The 17,768-nt window shown below is 39.0% G+C and overlaps 4 protein-coding genes, 2 long non-coding RNA genes and 1 pseudogene across 13 annotated transcripts; 4 read left to right on the forward strand and 3 right to left on the reverse strand.

Moving 5' to 3' along the window:
* The first annotated feature begins 30 nt into the window (after positions 1-30).
* LOC124199877 (chymotrypsin-2-like) lies at positions 31-2,202 on the forward strand. Of its 2 annotated transcripts, XM_046595860.1 has the most exons (9): positions 31-337; positions 537-763; positions 823-981; positions 1,041-1,129; positions 1,192-1,318; positions 1,414-1,555; positions 1,621-1,766; positions 1,835-1,975; positions 2,089-2,202. In XM_046595860.1, exons 1-9 carry the CDS (start codon positions 220-222, stop codon positions 2,092-2,094), a joined length of 1,155 nt encoding a protein of 384 aa, XP_046451816.1. In that variant the 5' UTR covers positions 31-219; the 3' UTR covers positions 2,095-2,202. The 2 variants fall into 2 exon arrangements, with proteins under 2 accessions (XP_046451816.1, XP_046451814.1); XM_046595858.1 differs by having other exon boundaries at positions 1,835-2,202.
* Positions 2,119-3,685, reverse strand: LOC124199876 (alpha-(1,3)-fucosyltransferase C-like). Its single transcript, XM_046595857.1, has one exon. It carries the CDS (start codon positions 3,527-3,529, stop codon positions 2,324-2,326), a length of 1,206 nt encoding a protein of 401 aa, XP_046451813.1. The 5' UTR covers positions 3,530-3,685; the 3' UTR covers positions 2,119-2,323.
* Positions 3,686-5,167: 1,482 nt separating this feature from the next.
* LOC124201237 lies at positions 5,168-5,286 on the forward strand (annotated as a pseudogene).
* A 220-nt stretch (positions 5,287-5,506) lies between these two features.
* LOC124199883 lies at positions 5,507-7,848 on the forward strand. 7 transcript variants are annotated; one of them, XR_006877042.1, is made up of 9 exons: positions 5,510-5,660; positions 5,734-5,847; positions 5,904-6,054; positions 6,269-6,544; positions 6,667-6,823; positions 6,905-7,134; positions 7,197-7,324; positions 7,401-7,687; positions 7,755-7,848. It is a non-coding gene; the product is annotated as an uncharacterized LOC124199883 (long non-coding RNA). The 7 variants fall into 7 exon arrangements; XR_006877043.1 differs by having other exon boundaries at positions 5,540-5,597; XR_006877044.1 differs by having other exon boundaries at positions 5,540-5,597; positions 5,734-5,838.
* Positions 7,849-9,764: 1,916 nt separating this feature from the next.
* Positions 9,765-10,494, reverse strand: LOC124199886. Its single transcript, XR_006877047.1, has 3 exons — positions 10,449-10,494; positions 10,077-10,355; positions 9,765-9,899 (listed from the first exon to the last, which is right to left on the reverse strand). It is a non-coding gene; the product is annotated as an uncharacterized LOC124199886 (long non-coding RNA).
* Positions 10,495-11,860: 1,366 nt separating this feature from the next.
* Positions 11,861-15,502, reverse strand: LOC124199867 (dolichyl-diphosphooligosaccharide--protein glycosyltransferase subunit STT3B-like). The gene is made up of 15 exons (XM_046595844.1): positions 15,195-15,502; positions 14,914-15,132; positions 14,612-14,855; positions 14,390-14,546; positions 14,109-14,322; positions 13,862-14,040; positions 13,665-13,792; positions 13,468-13,599; positions 13,267-13,406; positions 13,006-13,177; positions 12,759-12,932; positions 12,582-12,695; positions 12,392-12,516; positions 12,245-12,329; positions 11,861-12,173 (listed from the first exon to the last, which is right to left on the reverse strand). Exons 1-15 carry the CDS (start codon positions 15,386-15,388, stop codon positions 12,099-12,101), a joined length of 2,352 nt encoding a protein of 783 aa, XP_046451800.1. The 5' UTR covers positions 15,389-15,502; the 3' UTR covers positions 11,861-12,098.
* A 204-nt stretch (positions 15,503-15,706) lies between these two features.
* LOC124199874 lies at positions 15,707-17,474 on the forward strand. Its single transcript, XM_046595855.1, has 4 exons — positions 15,707-16,125; positions 16,181-16,371; positions 16,434-16,674; positions 16,735-17,474. The coding sequence occupies exons 1-4, from the start codon at positions 15,844-15,846 to the stop codon at positions 17,293-17,295; spliced, it is 1,275 nt and encodes a 424-aa protein (XP_046451811.1). The 5' UTR covers positions 15,707-15,843; the 3' UTR covers positions 17,296-17,474.
* The last annotated feature ends 294 nt before the right edge of the window (positions 17,475-17,768 follow it).

Below are 17,768 nucleotides of genomic sequence, written 5' to 3' on the forward strand. Positions count from 1 at the left end.
ACTCCGTCTCGCCCGAAAGAAAGACACACAAACAGGTAGCGACTGGAGTCCGTCTCAGTTGCAGCCAGTTGGCGTTGTTGTATAACATAGCGCGAAGAAACCTGCACAGGGCAGTCGATTGTCGGAGGCAGAGTAACTAGCTGTTGTGGATCCCGTTTCGTTAGAAGTTGTGGAAAACCAGTGGAAAAGTTCAGTCCATCAAGTGGCTATCTTTGAAAAATGACAGTTCTAGTAAACTTTAACGGATCGTTTTGTGATTTCTTTGGTCTGCTTCTAATTTTAGTCGTAACTACATGGGCCCATTCTCCAGAAACGGAAGGTGTCGTCGCAACGCACGGTAATCCATCAAAATACCGGTTGTTTTCCAAGGTCAATTTCGAATTGAGCCACTCCCGGACGTGGTGGGCACTTGGTGAACTCCAGAAAACCAGAGTCGGTGTTGGCCCTTTCGGCATCCTAAACTTGAATTGCCAATTGTCCTTGAACATTCAGTGGGATTGAGTCAATTTATTTATGTTCTGTTTGTATTTTGTCAGTTAATGATGGATCTAGGTTCGTTGATCGCCAACAGATTCTAAAAGTCGTCAAACCAGATCATCAGCCTCATTCCTGCATGACGTTCGATGGGCAACCTGGTACCTGCCTGTCTGCCAGAGAATGTTACCCTTACACCAAAGTGCATCAATCTCTCAGTTCCAATGAAACGTGGGTTATCGGCTCGTTAGGAACATGCCATTTATCTACCGAAGCCAACGGCCGACAGGTTCAGTCCATTATCAAAATTCCCTTATGTAATCGAGAAAATAATGCTCTCGTTTCCAGGTCTACGGAGTTTGCTGTAATAATTTACATAGCAGGACGCCACAACCTCAAAGCGACAACTTACCTCCTGGCGAACAAGAGATGGGACGTTTCAAGGATGGCGCTGGCTCGCGAATCGTTAACGGGAAAATCTCTACTTTAGGAGAATATCCATTTATGGTGAATATAAGAAACACAATTGCCATGAGAAATGCAAATAATTTTCTTTTTCCGGGTAGGTGGGTATCATGCGAGGAAGGAATGTGTTTTGTGGAGGATCACTGTTGGATGCCAATCATGTCCTCACTGCGGCCCATTGTGTTAGCGGGTAAAATTAAATTCAGTCTTGTCTCTCATTTGTGACGTTATTGAATCAAAGTCGTGTCGCAGGTTGTCTTCTCAGGATCTCTTGCAATTGACTATTGTTATGGGTGCTGTGGATATAAACGACTCCAAGAAAGTGACAAGACATGTCAAAAGTGTCATTCGTCATAGACAATTTGACAATCGTAAATTGGTAAGGATTATTTACTTTCTTATAATAGTTTAGCGTGCATGATGACGCTCCTCATACGGCTGGTTCCTTTTTTAAACGGAAAACTTTTCTATTAGCGCAACGATATTGCTCTACTTACTTTAGACTCACCGGTCGAGTTCACAAATGTCGTGTCTCCTGTTTGTCTCCACGACGATGTTACAAAGGATTACGTAGGGAAAGACGTGATCACCGCTGGATGGGGCCGTACATATTACAGTACAACATCATGAATTAGATTTACATTCAGAACGTTGGTGTTACCTGTTTCTAACAATTAACAGAGGGACCCAAATCTCCAGTGCTTCAAAAGGTGACGTTGAAACTGAAATCACTGGACGACTGCCGCAGAAATTTGGGTGTTCAATCTCCAGGAGGTGTCCCCGATCATTACATTTGCGCATGGGCCCCCAATCGTGATTCGTGTGCCGTAAGTTGAAACTGCTAAGATATATATATTTTTTTTAATTCTAATTTTATTGAATGATTTTCACGCAGGGTGACAGTGGAGGACCTTTGATGTTGGCAGATGACGGATGTCAAATAGGAATTGTTAGCTGGGGTATCGGTTGTGCTACAAACACGTACGGCGTTTATACTCGAATTTCATCTTTCCGCGATTGGATCGAAAAAAATAAAGTACGGTCTTAGTTTTAAATAAACTAAACAAAAATATTTTTTTTTCGGGTATTTTTTTAATACAAAATATTTTTCGGTTGACAAGTTCTTTGTTTGAATATAAATTTGTATAGGTTTAATCTTCGCTTGCTGAAAAGTGGTAATTAAATAGAAATCTCAAAATTGTTTATTCCAACTTTATGCAGTTGCAGAAAAGGAAATAATAAACTTTTTAGGTTTCAATGAAATAACATTTTATAACTTCATCCTTTTTATGTATTGATTTCAGTACATACGTTTTACGGGATCTGCCGTGAGTCCTCTGCAGTGGAGATTTAGGGAAGCATCTTTTTCGGTAGTATGGGTAGTTTAGTTCCTTATTATTATTGGCATGTTCGCACAATGGGATTCCTTCATGTACCACTTTTCTAAACCGTTGACTGTTCCCCTTTTCAGAGGTGTTGAGTGAAGGGCTTCGCACAAGTCGCAGAATGTCTGTCTGCTTGTTCCGTAGAGGTTGCGAACGGTGTAGTGTGGTTTCCACCAGAAATACTCTGCGTACAAAGTGTCATTGCTGTCGAGTTCCTTCAAATATTTGGCCAACTGTTTGGGAGTATAATCTAAAGCACTGATGTAAGAATGCGGAGGAGCGATGGCGCTGTAATTGGCCCCGCCCAGCACGACGGGCACAATGTTCCTACCCATCATTTCAAAGAACTTTTCCGTGACGTACTCCTCGCAGATTGAGTTCTCGAATGAAAAGTAAAACTTGTACGTTTTCTCAATCATGTCGTAGCAAACGTCTTCGTTCTGACTACGTGGACAACGATCCTCACCTCCGCATTGGCCATCTTTACTGAAAATGTCCACATCCATGTAGTTTTTCAACACTTTGACGTATCCTTGTCTGTTGCTTCTGGCGTAACAGTTGGATACCAACCAAATGGCCAATTTCGTCTTTCCAAGAGCCGGATTCATGTCAAAATGAACCATTTGTTCTCGCATGGTTGTTGCCTCAGCTTCTGTTTTTGGCGCAGTATCCAGAGGAATTATTTCACCATACTTGAGATGGAAATCTGAACCGCTTCGATAGGTCATGGTCCAATTGAAGTAGTTATCGAATGACTTCAACTCTGATGGCATGTGATCGGGTGGCTCGTTGGAAAACATCACAAATATTTGATCGGCTCGTCGATTTGTGAATTCTTTTGGAGTTTTCTGGGTCGGCGGATGGACGAGAATAGCGTCGAAATTTTCGTGCGGCATTAGACTGGCATTGTTAGTGATGAAACAGTTGTCAACCCGACAACCGGAGTTTAGAAATGCCGCTTTCCCCAATCCAAATCTATAGCCCCACAATTCATTCCACAGTAAAATATTTTTTGTGCCTTTGATGACCGAAATTCTTTTCCAGTTGTCGGTATCATTCATTGAGTCATTTGTACCGATCGCCACTCGAAGAAGTCCAGGTTTTTCGATTTCACTACTAAAATACGTTATGTACAGGAATAAAAAGAGCAACGACATGCAGATGCACAGTAGAAACACTCGCATAAAAGCACGAATTGGCAACATAATTGTAATATCACTAATAGCTCTTACAAATCGTGATGAGCTTACGTTCTCTGCGAATTTTTACACGATGCACCAAGGTCCTCAATAATGTCCAATACATTTAATCTAAATCGTCCCTACACTTTTTTCCTTGGGTGTAACAGGTGCTGTTAGAGGTACCCTGTGAGTAAGTATAATGACGAGTTTATCGCCTTTCGGCCACGAAAGAGATATCGACTTGTTATCTGTAGTTTGTGTAAAGTTCCTTTCTTTTAAGGTGTAATAAGATATCAGTTTCAAATTTCTACGGTACGCTCACCCTTAAGTTAAAATGCGGTACTATTTCAAGGGATGAATACGGAATGTAAAGTTAATGTAGGATTATTTAGAAGAAAAAGTCATTTAGTCCAAAGGAAAATTGATGATTCTGGTGTGTGACAGAGAAAAATGATTACCATTTTCAATAGGATAAAGAAATCCCTAGGCTATTATATACTACCTGACTCAGACACAGGTAAACCCAGACACATTCTGATGTAAGTTACCAAACGGGAGCTATTTAAAAAAGACCTAGGTCAACGCTTTCTTTTAAGAACATTCAAAACAACAGCTCCCGTCACTTTCTAATATTCTTCCTTAAACTGGCATTTGTGTTGCCCAACGATACCCAGCGACTTTGGCGTGCCCTCTAAGATTATCAGCAACCAAAATCAGAGAGACACGTGGATAAGCAAAGCACCTGTATACATTCTTCCATCTCGACTATAAAATGGCCCAGCAGTGCTTCCTGTGCCTGGGAGTTATAATTGGTTTTCGAACAAAGTCCGCACGAAGATGTACTCGCCCAAGTTGTCTAAACTGTTGATATTAGTCCTCATTCTCTCCTGCTGTGTTCCTTCTTATATATACTTATCAAATCAGCAGTCAAATTGTGGATCAGCTTTTTGTGACGAGTCGAAATGAATCACAATATCGTTTTCCATTATTCCCTTCGAATATCCCTTTTGGCGTGTCATCTTTTTCTAATTCAACAGACGTTTAAATTAGTTTTTCACAGCAATGCCTTGCTATTGCTACCGGAGCTTGTCGTCGACTGGCTGCAATATCCGTTTGTATGAGTAAGCCCAACACTATCACCACAACAAAACGAACAAAACTCTTAAATTCTATTCGAGCCTACTCGAGTCCTGAGGTACGTAGTTTAGAGAATGCAATGCAAATATTTTAGACCATAATTTTTCCAAAGGATCGCCAAAACATAAATCTAATCCTGATATATGCGTTGATAACTAAACAGGGAAGATATAGTTCCGTCGCAAACTTCGTGCCTCTACCGTTTGCTCAAGATTTTACGCTTGAAGTTCACAGCGTAGTTGCATCCAGTCGAGTTGAACCAAGTACATTTATGCTCGATTAAAAAAATTCAATATAACTTATTGGACATTGAACCAATTAACCTTTTCACATTTTTTGTTTAATTTGGAGTAGGACAAGTTATCGGAATAAGCTGTAGGTCTTTTCATAATAAAATACGTAAAATAGTGCACAAACGGTTATCCTCAATTCGATCATTTTTGAAATTTTATCAAATGTAAACGGCAATATTCGCCCAGAGAAAACAAACAGCCGATTGTTATCAATCAATTTCTCCTACAACTTGTCAACGGCCATACCACGTAGAACTCACCCGGTCTCGTCAGCTCCCGGAAGTTAAGTTACGTCGGGTCCCGTTAGTACTTGGATGGGTGACCGCTTGGGAATACGGGATGCAGTTGGCATAGTTTTTTTCATTTTTTAGCTGAGAAACACAAAATTTCATTTATTCTTTTTTATTTTATTGTTTATTGAAATTTTATAAATATGTGGTTGACATTAAACATTATAAGAAAAGTTATAAAAAATAAAAATGATCAATGTTTTGATTTCAACGTTGCAATTAACAGATTGGCAAATGGCATTGGCAATGGCAACACTCGTGTATTCGTCTGTATTCGTGTTCTGTTAGGCTGTTAGGACTTAGGGTGTCATCAGCAGAGTGCCAGTGTACCGTGCCACGCCACAATAACAAACACGAAGACGTTAACGTTGAGTATGATAGATTGCTGACAAACTCAGCATGGTGATGTATAGAAATTGAAGACTTTGATATACAGTGAGAATTTGGCAATACCAAATAAGCCCGTTCACGTAAACCTTTCTTTTGTTTCTGGATTGCCTAATCATAGTACAATTATCACCCACGGGTCCCGTCTCTCTTTTGGTTGAAACAAGGCATTCAAGTAGCCTGAATGGTTTGAAACAGCTCAGCCCAGGATTCACACATCACATTGGTGCAAGAAGTAAAACATTTATTATTTCTTCTGCATTTGATATTCAATCTTTCTTTGCTGAAAAGGATGTACTGTGTGTGTATTTATCGGACAACAATTACACCACCTACATGGACTCCTAACACAATGTTTTGCCCAAGAATCCACCCGGTCTACATGGATCGTCAACCTACATGGCAGTTCCTCACTGAACAGTAAAATACCACTGTCATCAAAGTAATGCCAGAACATATTCAATCATTCAAATAATTGCTTGCAGTTTTGACCAAGACAGAATTTGAAAACTCTGTCTTATTAAATAGCTTAAGACTTAATAACTTAAGTCTTAAATAGAGCTTATGTGACTTGTTATCGCTTTTGTTTAACCGACTAAGAAATCTGTACGAATCCGTGCACCGTAGTAATAATGCTGTTTTTTTTTATTTTGCAGGCTTTACTTCAGCTATAGGCCTACCCCTTTCGGTTGTTACTACGAGAAAATGAGATCGCATGTCAGTCTCGCCAATCTTTAATTCATCATCGTGGAGTTGTACAAATGTACAGCAAACAAGATGTCTCTTTTTGTACATCCATTAATACTGCAAAAGAATTCTTTGTTGATTAAAGAAGAAGTCCAATATCGGCAGCAATCTGCAGAATAATCCAACTTGTCGCAGTAAGTGATGATTGGATTTTCCTTATGGCGACGTGAAGTAATAGGACGAAGGTGATAATTTTTTTTCTACGTTTTATCAATTTGTTGGCCATTTTTATGCTTTCTAAGCATGTCTAATAAGCAGTGAGTTGTGTTTAAGGGTGTGAAGTTGTCACTTGTCACGTTGTCAATAGGTAGGATTCGAATTCGTCCACCAGGGGGTGCGCTAAAATGGCAAAACCACGTCATTCGTCTTCGGGGCGTCTATGGTGTTGTTTGTATGACTTTGTATGACGCTGGCTGTATCCATTACGTCGGATTTCCAACATTTTCCATCATGGAGATGGAAAGGTAATTTTTTTAGTTTTTATTCATTAATACTATTGTGTATGTTAAATAGAAATATTCGTGTATTTGTGTGTGGATCTAAAGGTGATTTGTCGGTGGAGTGGAGTTCTTCTGTCTTTGGAGTTTTACGGTCGCCATACCGGTGGATTGTCCCCCCATCCGCCAGGTGACGCGGGAGTCTTCGTGATCGTGAGGAAAAAATATTTGTCATTTGTTTGTTGTTTGATTGTTTCCGAGACGCTGATGTATGTTCCGTATTCTAAATTCATTACGGAATTGAGGTGTCGATCTACATTCTCAGCCAAATGTAATTGGTAATGCTAGTTTGGATTTCTTAAATTTAATTAATCTTTGACGTCTCTGTCTGAATTTACAGGCAATCTGGCATATAATTTCACTTGGCCAAATGTGATGACGTGGGTCGAAACTGCTGCGCATTTTGTCGAAATGTTGGCCATTGTTAGACACGTCTCATCTCTGCAGAAGCACTTCAGAGCTAGTAAAGTAATATTGTTGATCAATCTCCCTGCAATAAATGCAATAGTTGCAATAATGTATGCAATAATTACTTGATTTTCAGGTCAGAGATGGAGATCCCTTTGCTCAACTGTTTCAGAAATTTAGAACACAACAAAGTCTGAGCTTCATGGCTGTAGGCCTGTAGTATCATTAATGTCATTTTGTTGCAGCCAGCTGGTGAAAAGTGTAATAGAGTCCTGTTGAGCTGCAGCTGCTGCATGCATTTTATTGAGCTGGTGTTATTCCAAGTGTCACTGCACAAAAACTTTTAAGTATATTAACTTATAAGACTACCTCAATTCTTTCCCCTCATTGAGCGATGCCCGAGCCAGAATTGTAACACTCCAGGTCTGAAAAGAAGAAAATAAAACCGCATTTGATTTTCTGTTATAAGTAACTCTCTCCCCTCATGTAGGTGAAATTGAGCTCTTTGAAATTGGACAACCATGCCAAGGATAAATTCCTCTGTTTTTTTCCTGTACCGGCTAGACGTTTTGTAAGAAACACTTCAGAATTATTCAGGTAAATATTTTCAACTTTCTAACTGTGAGACTACAGACTTAGTTAGTCGGTGACTATCTCTTAACTTATTTGGGTTGAATTTTCAGTTGTCTACCTTGTTAATGCTTGCTAGCTGTAGGTTCTTCTGCAACTTTTATTATTCTGAAGGATTGTGTTTGTATAGTTTACTTTAACTTATGTCATTTTTGTTTTTGTAATTTAAGACATTGTTTCCTTGATAGTTGATAGTAATTGAGTTTTTTTATAAATAGGATTATCAGTCTAGTAAAAGGATGAACTTCTTTGTTGCTGCCCAACGTACATATGGATTTGATGCAGCCAGCTGAGGGCTTTAACTCTTGTAAATAATGTAAAGTGACATTGATTCATCTAGATTAATTCATTAATTTCATTTTGGTTATAGGTTTAGTGTTTTATGTTCGCGTAGTTGCTGTCCGATGTGGCACGTTGTTGAAGCCTATGCTGGTGAAGGATCTTTCTACATCAAGTTCAATTGGCCGTTCCTTAGTGCTGATGTTGTGTTACCGAAGTTGCATCATATTTTGTTTAATTGTCATCGTGACTTGCAGTTTACCGTTTATAAGTGCAGAAGCAACAAAAACAAATATGGGATTTCATGTCAAACAAATAATAAACATGTTTTTGGGGTTGGGAAAGGTAAGTGGTGGATGTTGGAGGGGGAGGGAGGATATTTCAAGTTTGGATAAAAATTTAGTTAATCTATAACCCTACAAACGTATCCCTACCAATTAATCTCCTAACCCCATAAACATATACCTTCCAATCCTTCAAACCCTGAAAACATACACCTACCAACCCTTAAATCTGTACTCTTAACCCTATAAACCAATGTTAAACCTTGAACCTATAACCATGTAATATCTGTAATAAATAAAAAAAAAATACACTACATGAAATAATTTTTATTTTCTTTTTAAAATGTTCAAAAAATTCAATAAACAGAACGTCCGGTTCAAGACGATTTTCTTCTGCACGAGTTTAAACGCAACCCGCCACCACCGCTGCGGCAATGAGACAAAAAGCGTTAGTTTAATTTTGCGGAAATCTGCGTCAGTCAGGTTACAAGTTTTTCAAAATCAAACTTCTGTCGAATTTTGCATCTAGTCTACTGGTGCAAGTAGCTATCCTATGTATTTGGTAGTTAAGAAGATGGTTATTGTTTAAAAAACAAACAATGGTGATTGTTTTGGCTACTCAGAACACCCCATTGTTTTTTTCTTAAACAATCATTTTCTTAACTACCAAACACATGGAATCGCGATTTGCACTAATAGATTACATGCAAAATTCTACGCGAGTTGTTAAATTAGAAAAATTTGTAACTTGACTAACGCAGATTTGCGCAAAAAATAAACCATGGCTTTTTGTTTCATTGGGTAGTGGGTTGCTTTGTTTAAATCGCACATGCTGTTATAGGTTTTGTCTACGGCCCCCAGAGATAAGTATCTGGACCGAGAAGAAGAGAGAAGTACGAGGCAAGTTTTTCCGGGGAGATGTAGTCATACTAGGCTTCCGGGTTAGACTCATGACCCTCCAAAAGTTTTCATCGGATCATGCGCCTTCCAAGTCCCCGTTCGACCAGAGCCCTCCCCTCCTCCTGGTTTCACAGCGGGTGAGTGACCACCGGCGGGCGTTGGTTAGTGGTTAGTTATGGAAACGGGGCCACAGAAAAGAAGGGAGCCCAGATATGCACTTGTCATTTATCTAACAACTACACAATCTATCAGTCTTGGATTACAGCATTCTCTCGTCGGTTTTCACCAGCGTGGGTGTGATCAGTAGCGAAGGATTACCCTGTAAGCAGAATGAACATTTATTTGGAAAATATTCAAACAAGGTTGTAGCAACAGAAAGCAGTACCTCAAATCAAGAAGGGGCCCGTGTAAGGAAGTAAACAGGGAGATTCAAGGGTAACAGCCAGCAGGTTAGCAAAGAACCTTGTCGACTGTATAGTCCTTTTTCTTCAAACAACATGACTTCTCATAAAGTCTACCATGGTACATTGGAAACCTAAAACCTGTAAATAAAAAATATAGTCACCTTGTCTTTAATTTGTGGCATCAATGTGCTTGATGTCTATGATCTAAAAGAATAATTAAACTTAAAAATTAGATAGACTTAAGTGCAGAACAATACTTTAAATACATATAAGACTGCAACAAAATAAGTTCAGTGACATGACAAGTAAACTTACACACTAAACCACCAATCCGTTATGTAAGGTTCTCTAGAAGATGGAATGAGAAATTGGTCCATGCTTGGGTTGGCGATCTGGCAAGTCCCATAGAATGATTCAGCCGATAATAGTGATGAATCGTAATAAAAGATGAGAAGACTATGTTCCAGCAATACTTTACTAAAGCTAGCATTGGTTGTTACCACTCTGTCATTTGGATGACATATTCTGTAGGATATCAGGATTTTTAACACAATAGTTGACGGTACTGGCTTCATGCACCTTTCACATTTTTCCCTGGAAATGGAGTAGAATGTTATTACTTCTTAGACACATATTCGGTAAACAACACATGCCAAACAAATTGCACAGGAAATCTATTCAATTTACCAACGAATTCATTGGTAATTTACGAAGAAGATAGCTGTATAGCTGAACTTTTGACAACGAACTGCCATTAACCCATATGTGACACAACAAACAACATTCTTTCACGCCATCTATTTGACACGTTCAAAACTCAATATCTAATGGACTGGCCTTAGATAGTCACAAGTCATAGAAGTAATCAAAAAGACCATCTCTCTTTGCTTAAATTAGCATGGAATCTTTAGAATTCTACAGAGAACAAAGCTCACTTGTTAGTTTCATGCAAATTTTCCGGAAGTATACCGGAAGTAAGCGATAGCTCCTTCACCATTGAGCTGTCGACAAAATAAACCAAAAATTCATGATCTACGTGAAATTTGGGGTCGATTAGGTGTAGTTTAAAAGAAATCCAGAATTTGGTCAAAATCGAAATTTTTCCTGAACTATAGTTCAGGATTATTCTCGAAACCGGAAGTACGCGTACGTACAAAAAAAAACATGAACTTTACCACAAATTTGACGAGGATCACGAATATGTGGTTCTTTTGTGCCTCAGATGAATATTTACTAAACTACTGACAGAAATGAGAAAACCGGAAGTAGAAAAAAAACCACATTATTAAAAATCTAACAAGTGAGCTTTGTTTCTGAAACAGAAACTGGCAGTTATCACCCATAATTTCGTTATAGTGGAAGCGAGAAATTTTCTTCAGAGATGCGCAAAGTAAACGTTACTAATCTAATGCTTCTTACAGTGGACTGCATAATAAACGTAACTAAACTGATGCTTCTTATAGTGGAAAATGATAAAAGGCTATGCTGTCTAGCGTCAGAAAGAAGAAACGTTTGAGATGCTGATAAGTGTGCTTGAAGCTGCTACTGTCCTTGGTGGCACATTTCAATGTGCATTTAATTTAAGTTATATAACGGCCATTTTATTTACCTTGGTATCCGTGTTACTTGGTGTTTACTGCGTGTTAGCCTCCATGAGTTTAAGCTAAGGTCCTTCAGAGCGACATTAAAAATAAAGTTTTATTGGAAAATGGATCCGATGACTAAAGGATGTCTGATGTCACGGTACCCATATAGATGCGTGTAACGACAACAGGGAATAGAGAAAAAGCATGTCGTTGATGTTTTAGTAGTTGAGGTTGCATGTAGTCGCACTACTAAGAGATCTATTTTTCTTATTGAGACTCACAATTATAAAGGGATTCAAATTGTAATTACTTCTTCACAATTTTTTGTTTGAGGGTGGAGGCGGGATGATCTGATCATATCCATCAGCATCATTACGTCAATATTAATCATCTCTGTGCCATGAACACAAGTTTAGTCAAGATTTACGATTATCATTAACGAGATTTACTAGAATTCAACGGTCGGAAACAATCGGTGTGACCTTTCAAAGAACGAGCCATACAACTCCCAAATCAAATTCCCACCTTAAAATTTGTTTTATTACCTCTGAAAGCGGCATACCAGGTGACAGCACTCAGAACTCAGAACGAAAAATACCAAATGGACAAATTTTTGGAATTGTTAGTGATCGATATAACCGTTCAGAGGAAGAAAAATTGCAACAGGGTTGTTGATTCTTTCCACATCTACTTTTTTTTTTCTTTCCAAGGCAGATTTGTCTTCTTTATTACGGTTGAACTGGCTAGGAACTTATTGATCACTTGGTCTCTGTCCCCGAATGACAACCGGCCTGTTCTTGATGGATCCCTTCTTCTTTTTCGCCGTCTATGAAGAAAACAAGAAAGAAGAAATATATAAGTATTATGCAACATTTAAAAACTGTCCCAGAATTCCACCTTTTTCGACACGAAGGACTTATTAATGAACCTTCTCTCTGCTTTATCAATTTTCGGACGATTAAACTCGTGCGGTTTCTTGACCCTGTTAACAAAATCAAAGGATGACTAGACTGCTCATAAATGAATTGGCAAGCAAAATCAAACCTGTAAATTCGAACTAGCCAATGTTCCGAAGTGTACGCTTCCTCCAAATAAGTTAGGTCAATTGAGCGCTGTCCAATAACTGCATTACGTGTTCGGTCAAATCCGGCAGGGTTGCGGAAATCCAACTGTAACATTTAACCGCAAGATGAGGAAAGCACTTTACCAGTTTCTTTGAATTTAATTGTTTTACCTTCATATCACCGAATCGATAGTAAGAAAGTTTGTACATCAAGCAATTTAACATAGTTTGGGAAGCTTCAGAGTCAACACGGAATTCCCCACGCTCGCTGAAATAGTTGCTTTCCTATAAATAAGAAAAATTATACGTTATAAAAACCAATTTTTCAGGATTTAATTAACACATTACCTGGATATCTTTAGGATGCTCTCCCTCGGCGATACGCACCATCCAAAGGAATTTATTAATGTCGTCTCCAGAATAGCCAATGACTCCACCAAAAATGACCAAGACGTAATCCACATCAAGATTAGTCATAATCTTGTAGGCTTCACTTTCATTTGAAGACATTGCTTTTCCGACCTGCATTTGATCAATAAACTTTAAGTTAGCAAACAAACACCATCTCAAGTAAAAAACAAAAAAACTATCTCACCAATGCAATATGTGAATTGTTCCATGTGTTGTTGTCTACAAGGGTCGTTCGATTACCCATTCCTGCTATCTGATAACCGTAATCCCACCAAGACATGATACGAGAATCTTCACGGGTATTTTGCCAAAGCCAGTAGTATGCCTCCCGGAAGTCGTCGATGATTTGCCGTGATCTGGAGATTAAAACAGTTAATGTTTCTAGAATTTTTTCATGTAGTTAAACTAATACAAGCTAAAACTAACAGTTAAAAAAAAAGCTTACCCATCTTGCCCGTAAGAAGCTAAAACAATTGAGGGACTGGAATAAGCGTTGCTTGTCACCCAAGTACAGTGAACGGCAAACATCATTAGCATCATCATAACCGCGACGACAACAAAACTGCGAACGTTGATACCCAATCCCTGTGAAGCAAACACATAATTAATATGTTTAATCATACAAGCCAAAATAGTAATAATTCACCTGGTCAGCCCCACTGTCTTTCTGTTGTTCATGTTTCATTTTCTTCAACTTTCCGGCCTTGTCATACAAGCCCTTTTCATCATTTTCGTCATTATCAGACGAATCTCCTCCCTTAGAAGCAGATTCCTCTTCCTAATAATTGTAATGATTGAAGTCAAACAAAGCACCGGGATAAAAAAGATACAATAAGCTACTACCTTAAGGTAAAATTCTAGGAGACGAGAGAATGCAACGGCACTGAGTACGCATACAACAGGTGTGAGCGTAAGCATCAGACGAACCATCACGCCAGCAAAATAGACAGCGCTTACAGCGTACAAGACGACTAATGAAAAAGAAAAAGATATTTAGCTTTGTACATTTAAAGATATAACAAATAATCTAAAACACTCACTAAAGACTCTCTCATCGTTAATATTCTTGATGGTGTACCACAATCCTACTGGGAACGTAATAACCAGGATATGTAGATCGAAAAAGAAGGAAAACCAAGTGGTCGGTTGATGTTCAGAGACGGAAGCGATGATGGGAATGTGAATTTTGGCATAGCCAGTATCCCAGAGCGAATAAAATCTGTTTCGATACAAAAGTAAGTAAGGAGTTAATTAGTTATTAACAACATAAATGTCTTATTTTTATACCTTCCGCTCCAAGGAGCAATTACTCCAGCGTATGTAAGAAGAACAACAACGCAAAACACGGCAGCACCAGCGATCAAGACTCCGATAGTAAAGACATATTTGATCTCGGAGGACGAGAGTTTGGATTGCAAGTAGCGAAGGATTGCCACAGCATTAAGCAAAGCAAAGACACCCAACGACGCCATATGTTCACTAGTCCGAACGGGTTGGAAACCTAGACAAGAGCAGAGATGTCTTTGAAAATCAGGAAAACGGATATTTGTCTTTAACAATGAACCTACCAACGAACGGAATTTGCATGGAAAGCACAAGTCCCAAAATAAAGAAAGTGGTGTAGGCTGTGTAGATTCTGTTAGAAAATCTTCCCATGAGCAGAAGTACGAATACATGAAGGGGAATCAGGTTAATAATGAACACATATCCACCCCACGCCGAAACCTACAATTTGAATAATTAAAAATTATGTTCTCACAACTGCAATTGGGTTTAACCATAAGCATTACCATGTAGAAATAAGACAAGGCAGTCAATGTTGCCCAGAACACTGACCCTGTCTTGACTGACTTAACCCACAGGTAGTAGGTGAACATTAAGGCAAAAATAGCAATGCCTTCATTGTCATAGCTTCCAGCTACTGAACGACTGATGTATCCAGGTACAATTGCAATGAAACAGGCTGCCAAAAGTCCAGCACCAGAGGACCAAAGTTCTTTGGTAAGGAAATATGTGGCTAAAGCTGTTAATCCACTATAATATATGTTCAGATTAGTGATATGATCAAACATTACAGTTAACTATTAAATACCTGAAAACAGGAGCGAGAAAAACACAGATATCCCTGATGTGGACAGGAATATTTAAAGCATGCAGGATGTAGTGAATTGAGCCAGATGTTATCATCAGGCCAGGATAGACTGTTCCACCAACAATTCTGCCTAATGGGTACCATGCTCGGTCATCAAACCAATTCAAGAAATTGTAGAAATTGTGTTGGACCATGTACGCTGTTGCTCTGTAATTAAACCTGAAGAATGAAAAATGCATTTTAGAGAAACCTTTATTTGTATTTACAATCAAGTTTTATACCAAGGATCGAATTCATGGATGATGCTTTCAAAACGGATGACAGCAAATAATCTTGAAGCAAAACCGGCGATACATGCTAGAGCAAGAATTGTAAATGTCAACAGACTTTTGTAACCCAATGCATTTAACAGTGTCGCTTTAGATTTAGTTTTAGATTTCGAAGCCGGCTTCGCCGTTACACTTGTCGCGGCCATAGCTATTTCCAACGACAGACGAACTTGGGCTACTAGGTTTTGTGATGTGTCAGATCATTTCCCCCAATGTAACAGAGCCACGTTGATAAGCTCACCTAGCGGAAAAATTTTTGGTGAGTACACAATCACCGGTGGCAATTTGCATTAAAATAATTTGATTAATTGTCAAAAAGGGACTAGCAGCAGAATTCTCAAAACATTTTTTGTGTTTTCTGAATTTTTTCAAGTATCCATATTGATTTTCCTCCATTAAAATTAATGTTTAAACATACGAACCGCATTCAGGTGTTTTATAGCGAAATGCAATACTGTATATTGCAGACTAAATTTGAAAAAGGCAACTCGCCATAAGATTGTTTACACGGCGGGAACTGAACGTGAGGGAATTGTGTTGAATTGTATATCTTCAAGTCACGACAAAATATTTTCTTGCTGGTGATTGTGTTAGTCTTTTGATGGATGATCTGAATGAAGAATTAGTCGGGGGTGAGGAGGCTTCCTGTCAAGGAGATGAAGCCGAAGATGACGATGTTGATATATATCAAGATTTGCCAGAAGAAGACGAGACAATGGTCAAAGAATCTGATGCCAATTTTAACGTCATTGAGAGATTCAATAAGCTGCTGGAGCCCAAAAATCGGAAAGACGACGATTTTTATGAAGAAAATCTCTCAGAAGAAGATGTTGATTTGTATGATGACCTAAATACCTTTGAGAAACAGTTAGCTGCCGAAGAGGTAACCATCCATATCTTTAAATTAATACATACATAACTAATAGAAAATGCATTAGCTCCAAGCCAAAGTTGAAATACTTGAACAAAAATGTTCAACTTTGGACAGCAAGAATGCTGAGTTAAAAGCTGAGCTTGACAAAGTAAACAAAAAGAACCTGGCTCTGACACGTAACATTTCCTCCATCTATAAAACTGCCAAAGCTGAACTGAAGAGGAAGGATCGCCAACTGAAAGATCTTCAAAGAGAGTAAAGTCTGTACAAATTCTATTTCCAAAGACAGTTACTAATTTTACTGCCTTCTGTAATAGGCATGACACACTTATTTTCCGTAGAGGTGCAGCAAACAATAGAATGCCTCCACACAACAGTAACACTCCACCGACAAATACTAATCCTCTCCCTGCCAATAGTAGTATTCTTCCTACAAAAACTAGCATGCTCAATCCAGAGTACATGGCCAACCCTAGTCAGAATCCTGCAGCCATTCCAAGTTTCCATGAATTCAAGAGAGATACCGTCCTGGGTAATCTTGTCACAATTGAAAATGAGGTATTGCTTTTATTATAATCAGTGGAAACACACCAGCCTAATAATCATTTTCTTGTCCAGACAGAATGCACCTTTAAAATGGGACCTATAACACTTTCTTTCGCATCAGAAAGTTCAGATTTCCGGAAAAGGCGTTTAGAGCGCCTTGGAAATGTGGCCCATGGTAAAGGAATTGCTAGGCCCGATCCGAAATCTTCAAAAGAAAGAGTGAATGGCGAACCATCGTCGGAACAGCAGCCTGGGAGCAGCCAAGTCTTGCCAGAGTTGCTCGTGGAACGAGCCAACTTACTCAAACAGCTTTCCAACGCGAATGAGAATTTAGAGGAAGGCGAATTCACTGAAGAACCGACAGCAGAAACAGAAAGACAACCACAACAAGAATCTCGTGACATGTCCCGACGAAAAAACGTTACCCATTCTCGTGGAAGATCCCGTTCCAGATCCCGCAGTCCCATCGATGGCCAAAGAAAAAGGAGCGTAAGTGATGATAGACTCGATTCACGAAATTCCAGGTCTCACGACCGAAGACCTCCCAAACGTTCGCAGCGATCACCAGCCAAATCTTCGCGGTATCGAAACTCGGGGAATTCCCACTTCAATTCCCGTTCCAATCGACGCTGAAACGAAGATCTAGAGAAAGACCATTTTCTTTTCTTTTTTTAATTACTATAAATTGACTCGGGATTGAATCAAAATTGTCTAGTGTAACCTTTCGAGCTGTGCAAGTATTTCATTCGTATACCTTTTATTTTCTCATCGATGTAATCATTGGAAAGAAAATACAAAGTTTAAAACAGAAATATCTGAGTATTAGTCATGAAGTAGTAGAAGGTAGGCGAGTCCAAGGGCGACGACACGGTGTCTATGTCTACACCCTCGGTCGTTTCAGTCGATATTTGCTCAAGACTTTTTATTTTCTGTTGGGTAAACAAATGCGAGGCAGCATGAAACTACACCTCGCATGTGTTTCTTTTTCCTTTCGTCGTGAACGACCGAATGGCGACGAAGAGGAATCTTAAGTTTTAGTGACCAGAGTTTGTCGGTCGAGAACCAACACGGAAAGAGGGACGGAATGAATTCCCTTTTTTTCCTTT

Source organism: Daphnia pulex, chromosome 8 (assembly GCF_021134715.1).
Source record: "Daphnia pulex isolate KAP4 chromosome 8, ASM2113471v1".
Classification (NCBI taxonomy): domain Eukaryota; kingdom Metazoa; phylum Arthropoda; class Branchiopoda; order Diplostraca; family Daphniidae; genus Daphnia; species Daphnia pulex.

Coding starts and splice junctions, on each gene's coding strand:
- LOC124199877 (XM_046595858.1), top strand. CDS start 220: ATGACAGTTCTAGTAAACTTTAACGGATCGTTTTGTGATTTCTTTGGT. Junction 338..536: donor AGGTGTCGTCGCAACGCACG/GTAATCCATCAA, acceptor GTATTTTGTCAG/TTAATGATGGATCTAGGTTC. Junction 982..1,040: donor TAGGAGAATATCCATTTATG/GTGAATATAAGA, acceptor TTTTCCGGGTAG/GTGGGTATCATGCGAGGAAG.
- LOC124199876 (XM_046595857.1), bottom strand. CDS start 3,529: ATGTTGCCAATTCGTGCTTTTATGCGAGTGTTTCTACTGTGCATCTGC.
- LOC124199867 (XM_046595844.1), bottom strand. CDS start 15,388: ATGGCCGCGACAAGTGTAACGGCGAAGCCGGCTTCGAAATCTAAAACT. Junction 13,793..13,861: donor TAACGATGAGAGAGTCTTTA/GTGAGTGTTTTA, acceptor CTTTTTCATTAG/TCGTCTTGTACGCTGTAAGC. Junction 13,600..13,664: donor TCCTAGAATTTTACCTTAAG/GTAGTAGCTTAT, acceptor TACAATTATTAG/GAAGAGGAATCTGCTTCTAA.
- LOC124199874 (XM_046595855.1), top strand. CDS start 15,844: ATGGATGATCTGAATGAAGAATTAGTCGGGGGTGAGGAGGCTTCCTGT. Junction 16,372..16,433: donor CTGAAAGATCTTCAAAGAGA/GTAAAGTCTGTA, acceptor CTTCTGTAATAG/GCATGACACACTTATTTTCC. Junction 16,675..16,734: donor TTGTCACAATTGAAAATGAG/GTATTGCTTTTA, acceptor TTTCTTGTCCAG/ACAGAATGCACCTTTAAAAT.